General features: G+C 61.9%; 1 protein-coding gene across 1 annotated transcript in view; it reads left to right on the top strand.

Annotated features, from left to right (window-relative positions):
• Positions 1–1,422: 1,422 nt before the first annotated feature.
• LOC115641307 (symplekin-like) overlaps positions 1,423–5,629 on the top strand; it is a 4,271-nt gene continuing 64 nt past the window's right edge. Inside the window, exons 1-6 of the mRNA XM_030544354.1 lie at positions 1,423–1,487; positions 2,234–2,485; positions 3,530–3,595; positions 4,042–4,095; positions 4,605–4,678; positions 5,387–5,513. Of these exons, the coding sequence (XP_030400214.1) occupies positions 2,378–2,485; positions 3,530–3,595; positions 4,042–4,095; positions 4,605–4,678; positions 5,387–5,513 (429 nt within the window). The 5' untranslated portion in view covers positions 1,423–1,487; positions 2,234–2,377. The remainder of the gene's footprint in view (positions 1,488–2,233; positions 2,486–3,529; positions 3,596–4,041; positions 4,096–4,604; positions 4,679–5,386; positions 5,514–5,629) is intronic.

The following is a 5,629-nucleotide window of genomic DNA, read 5'->3' as shown; positions in this document are numbered from 1 at the left end:
GGTGGGTGGGTCTCAGGAGGGGGTGGTCAGGAGGCAAGGAGCAGGGGGGATTGATGAGTTGCGGGTTCTGAGGGGGGCAGTCGGGGGCAGGACGTGGGGAGCGGTCGGATGGGGTGGACAGGCTGTTTTGGGAGGCACAGCCTTCCCTACCTGGCCCCCGATACAATTTTGCAACCTCGATGTGCAGGGCCAGCTTTAGGAAGTGCGGGGCCAGATTTCAACGGGGCCCTGGCAGGGATGACTTAAAAAAAAACACTTAAAAAAAAACATGGGGCTTTTACCCACCTGGTGGCGCTCCAAGTCTTCGGCGGCAGGTCCTTCACTCGCTCCAGGTCTTTGGCGGCACTGAAGGACCCACTGCTGAAGTGCCACCGAAGACCTGGAGCGAGTGAAGAACGTGCCCCCGAAGACCTGGTAGGGAACCAGTTGTTAAGATTTTGGCAGCTCATCACTGCTCCTGCCCCTCTACAGGATGGGCCTGATGAGGCCGCCCGTGCCAGGAAGTGAAAAGCGTTAGGAAGGGGCCACAGCCCTGGCCTGAGGGATAGGTGCAAAGGTGGAGGAAAAAAATCAAGGCCATGGGTGAGGTGCGATGCAGGATCTATGTCCACTGGGGAGGGGGTGGAGGTGGGGGGAGATCACTGGGATTGGGGCTGTGGGGTCAGGGGTCAAAGGGCATTGGGGAGTAGGGTGACCAGATGTCCTGATAAAATCAGGAATGTCCCGATATTTAACTCGTTCTCCTGCGTCCCGACCAATGTTCAATTGGGACCCCATTAGTCCCGACAGTGTAGGGTCGCCAGGCGTCCAGTTGGTGCGGAGCTGGTTGGCTCCCTACCCGGCTCCACGCAGCTCCCCGGAAGAGGCCTCATCTCCCTCTGGCTCCAAGGCACAGGGGTGGCCAGGGGACTCAGCACGCTGCCCCCGTCATGAGTGCCGGCTCCGCAGCTCCCATTGGCTAGGAACTGGGCCAATGAGAGCTGTGGGGGCGGCGCCTGCCCCAGACTCCTCCTCCCTCTCAGCTTCCTAGGGCTGTGCGCTCCCCTCCCCCCTGGCTCCGGTGGGGGCTGTGAACCTGTGCCACCCCCCCCACGTGATCTGGTCACCCTATTGGGGAGGCTGCTGAGATTGGAGTCAGAGGGTCAAAAGGCATCAAAGGGAAGCTGCTGTGATCATGGCAGTGGGGTCAAGGGTCAAAGGGCACCGAGGAGAGGTCGCTGTGGCTGGGTTCATTGGTCAAAGGGCAGGAGGCAGCTGTACCATCTCCCCCTCCCCCCTCTCCGGCAGGCAGCACCAGGCGACGGACTCGGTTACCCAGCACCCCCCGCGGCGGCCCCGCCCAGCCCCCTTCACCCAACAGAACTACATGCCCCAGGCGGCCTTGCGGTGCGCGCCTGCGCAGTGCGTACCGCCCGGGCAGGGGAAGATGGCGGCCGGGAGGGGGCCGCGCGGAGCTTGAGGGGCCGCGGCTTGGGGCGGGCGGGAGAGTGAGTGAGCGCGGGAAGGAGGGGGGCAGAGTGGGGAGGGAGCTACCTGTGGGGGGCTTGTGAGGGAAGAGGGGCAAAGGGGGGAGGGGACCGAAGGGGGGTTTACAATGGGGGGAGGGGACTGGCAGGAGCGGGGTTACAATGGGGGGGGGTTGCGAGGGAGGGGGCTGGCCTGGGGGGCCGGAGGGGGGGTTACCGGGGGGTGGCCAGGGGGAGGGGCGGCCGACGGGGGGTTTATAATGGGGGGGTTGCGAGGGAGGGGGCTGGCCTGGGGGGCCGGAGGGGGGGTTGCGAGGGAGGGGGCGGCCGACGGGGGGTTTACAATGGGGGGTTGCGAGGGAGGGGCTGGCCTGGGGGGCCGGAGGGGGGTTGCGAGGGAGGGGGCGGCCGACGGGGGGTTTACAATGGGGGGTTGCGAGGGAGGGGGCCGGAGGCGGGGGTGGCCAGGGGGGAGGGGACTGGTGGGGGGGCTAAAGGGGGCTGCCCTGGGGTGATGTGATCACTGGGGCGGTGCTGATGGGGGCTGGGTTGGGGGGAGCAGGGGGCAGATAGGTATCCCATGGGGGCAGTGGGGCAGGCTGGGGTTCCTGTGGGGTGACAGGGCATCCAGGCCTGGGTGGTGCCAAGGAGGGCTGTGGGTATCTGGGTGGGAGGGTGTTAGGCTGGGGCAGTGGGGTGGCCTGGGTTTTTATGGGGGGGCCAGGGATTGTGTGGGGCAGGGTGCTAATGAGTCTCCTCATTAGCAGCCGGAGCAGAGATCCCCAGGACCTCCTGGGCTGGGGAGAGGGAGCTGCCCTCTCACCCGTCCAGCCCAGGGCACAGACACCTTGGCAGGGGCGCCCTCCCGCTCTCGGCTGGGAACGGCTCACGCACCGGGTGCCCGTGTCGCCATGGCCAGCCGCGCAGGGGAGGGCAGCAATGCCCGCATGAGCATCGCCTCCCAGTTCTTCACCCAGGAGGAGGGCAGCGGCACAGACAGCATGACAACCTCGGAGAGGGTGCGTGGTGTGGGGAACAGGCAGCGAAGGCTGAACATTCAAGTGGCCTGGGACTCAGGCCCTCGTCCCTTTTAGCCAGTTAGCCCTAGACCAGGGACAAGAGAGGTGGCTCTGATCTGGCCCCAGGTCTTGCACACTAGCTGCCCAGGGGTTGGGGGAATGGGATACAGGGTCTTTCGGGCCTTTCCCTGTAGGGGGCGCCGGCTCTGTTCCAGCCCCAGGGCAGGGGGAGTGGAACAGGTTACAGTCTATTCACCTCTCTTGCCAATTACAGTCCAGTTTCAAAGCGTATCGTGAATGTTGGGGCCAGGTGACATGCCCCTCAGTGATCCTTCTGTACAATGTGTTCACTGGATCTGTCAGGTTCTTGCGAGGCAGTGTAGTCTGGGGGCAGGGCACCAGTCTGGGACCTGGCAGAGCTGGTGTCTATCCCAGCTCTGCTGCTGCCCCACTGCGTGACCTTTGGCACATCTCTTCCTCTCCCTGGGCCTGTCTTGTCTGCATGGCTTTTATCCCAGAGTCGCTAATGCAGGATCGGGATGTGTTACTTTTCCTGGTATATTGCACTGGTGCAACCCTGGCGTGGACTCAGCTACTCTGGCATCAAAGTGCCTTATCCTAGAATTCCCCTTCCCCTCACCAATATAAACACCTTTACAATGGTACAGTGGCATCCACGCTGGAGGGAAACTAGACTGGTGTGGCTAGCCTAGCACAATGAGGACCTGATCTCAGGCCCTAGGCACTACCATAATGCTAATGGGACAGGAGGCCGTCACCAGGGCAGCCATCGCCATTTGTTGCGTACCCCTCCCAAGCTACCTGTGTGTAGCCCCTCTGTACCGGGCAGGACTTCTAACTTGGTTTCCGTCTCTGCTTGTGGTGCTGCTTTGTGCCGTATTAGCGGTTAACTTAGACCTGTCCTGAACTCCCAGCCTAGCTTGGCCCTTGAATGTTGCCTCCTTCTTCAGTTTGCTCCATCTTGCAAGAGATTCCTCGGAGCCTGGCCAGTCTTGAATTCCATTGTGCCTCCTCCCTCTGCAGGTGGTGGATCTGTTAAACCAAGCTGCCCTGATCAGCAACGACTCTAAAATCAACCTCCTCAAACAGGTGAGCGAGAACGCTGCTCCTCCCTGCAGCAATGGGATGACAGTGGGCTGGGATGCAGGGAGCAGGGAAGAGCTGTACAGGGGCACGAGGCTCCGTGCCTGCCTGTCAAAGGTGCAGCCAGCAGGGCCAGGGTCAAATAGCACCAGCTTTTCTTTCATGCCCCCCAGATTCCTGCCCGGCCTTCTCCTGAGGACCCATCTCTCTAGCCATTGGCCCCTCTCTGGCTTCCCCAGGATTCTCTGACTCTGGCTCCTTTCAGGGACAGGACCTGCTGCTGGGCTCACCTGGCTCTGTGAGGAGCTCCTTGGTGTTTCAGAAACGCTGGACAGCGGCTGGGTCCATGGGGCAGGGTGCTGCTTTGGGGGGAGGCAAATGGGCGATAGCTGATGGTGCAAACCCCTCCATCTGCCCGGGTCTCACCCGCTGCTGTTCTGCTTTCCCCACAGGTCCAGGAGCTAATTATAAACAAGGACCCCACGCTGCTGGATAACTTCCTGGATGTGAGTAGCCCTGGGTGCAAAGTTGGGGTGCCGGGGACTCCTCTGAAAACAGCCTTTCCTGACTCTCCTTGTGCCCGTAGCAAGGGCCGGTGCAGTACCACTGGCACTGCAGGCCGTTCACTCAGCAGCCCCCCAACCCTCTGATGGCTGAGTGAGGTGGAGAACTCCTTGGATCGACACAGAGCATCAACTGCCTACTCAGCGGGCCCATGGTGCGGGGGAGGGTTGAGGTATGAGCGGCTGCCCAAAGGCTGCTGGGTTTCCAGCTGGAGCCCGACACCCCTCAAGCTTGCCGTGTCCTGGGCAGTGCCAAGGCTGGCATCTTAGACTGCTCAGTGTCAAATATTCTCACCTGGGCCTAACCTAAAGCTTTCTGCAGCCACCTCCCTGTTCTAGTTCGGGGGCAGCCTAACTCTGCCTTGCTCTTGCCCCCTTCCCCGTCTCGGCCAGCTCTGCTGCCTGCTAGGCAGCTGGGGGCCAGCCCTAACCACCTGCCTCTTCGGCTGCAGGAGATCATCGCCTTCCAGGCAGACAAATCCATCGAGGTGCGGAAGTTTGTCATCGGCTTCATAGAAGAGGCCTGGTAAGAACGGATTTGCTGTTGCCTCCTGGAGCCACTGGGTATAATTCTCCTTCCCCCACAGCTTCCGAGCCCTCAGGGTGCTACAGGTCTGTACAGCACCTAGATGGGGCACCCAGCCAGCTCCTTCCCCACGCCCCACAGACGTCAGCCGCCGCTGGGACTCTTTCATCCCGCTACCTACAGCGTCCCCTGCTGGGAGGGGCTGAGTCTGAGAGCTCCCTTTAGCCAGAACAGGAGTGTCCCAGCAGCAGCCTGCAGAAGAGAAGTCAGCCACCTATGGACCGGAGGGACTGGGCTTTTGCCTGGGGGGTGGCTTCCAGGGCAGGGCAGGTGCTTATCCCTTGTCTCCAGCTAAGATCCCTCTTGTGAGCAGAACTTGGTAGGTTACAACAGGGGCTGTGAAGAGGCAGGACTTCTGGGTTCTATTCCCAGCTGTGGGAGGGGATTGGAGTCAAGTGGTTAGGGCAGGGGGGCTGGGAGCCAGGACTCCTGGGTTCTATGCCTTGATCTGCCATTGACTCCCTGTGTGACCTTGGCGAGTCTCTCCCCCGCCTCAGTTTCCCCCACCTGTACAAGGGATGAGGTTTCCACAGAAACCAGTTGCTCTGGTCCTGGATGAGGGTCTGGCTGCTGCAGTAGCTGCTTGCCCCACCTCCAGCCAGCGCTGTGTCTCCCCCCCTGAGTTTGCTGTCTCTCCCCTGCCCCCAGCAAACGGGACATCGAGCTGCTGCTGAAGCTCATTGCCAACCTGAATATGCTGCTGAAGGATGAGAACGTCAATGTGGTGAAGAAGGCCATCCTCGCCATGACCCAGCTCTACAAGGTGGCGCTGCAGGTGAGCCCCCCTCGGCCAGCCTGCGCAGCCCACGCCTCTCCCAGCAGGGGGCGCTGGCTGGGGGAGGAGCTCCTGGCTACTGCAGCCCTGGCCTCTCCCAGCAGGGGGCGCTTCAG

The sequence above is a fragment of the Gopherus evgoodei genome, unplaced genomic scaffold (assembly GCF_007399415.2).
Source record: "Gopherus evgoodei ecotype Sinaloan lineage unplaced genomic scaffold, rGopEvg1_v1.p scaffold_34_arrow_ctg1, whole genome shotgun sequence".
Classification (NCBI taxonomy): domain Eukaryota; kingdom Metazoa; phylum Chordata; order Testudines; family Testudinidae; genus Gopherus; species Gopherus evgoodei.
This window is presented reverse-complemented; position numbering and strand designations above follow the sequence as displayed.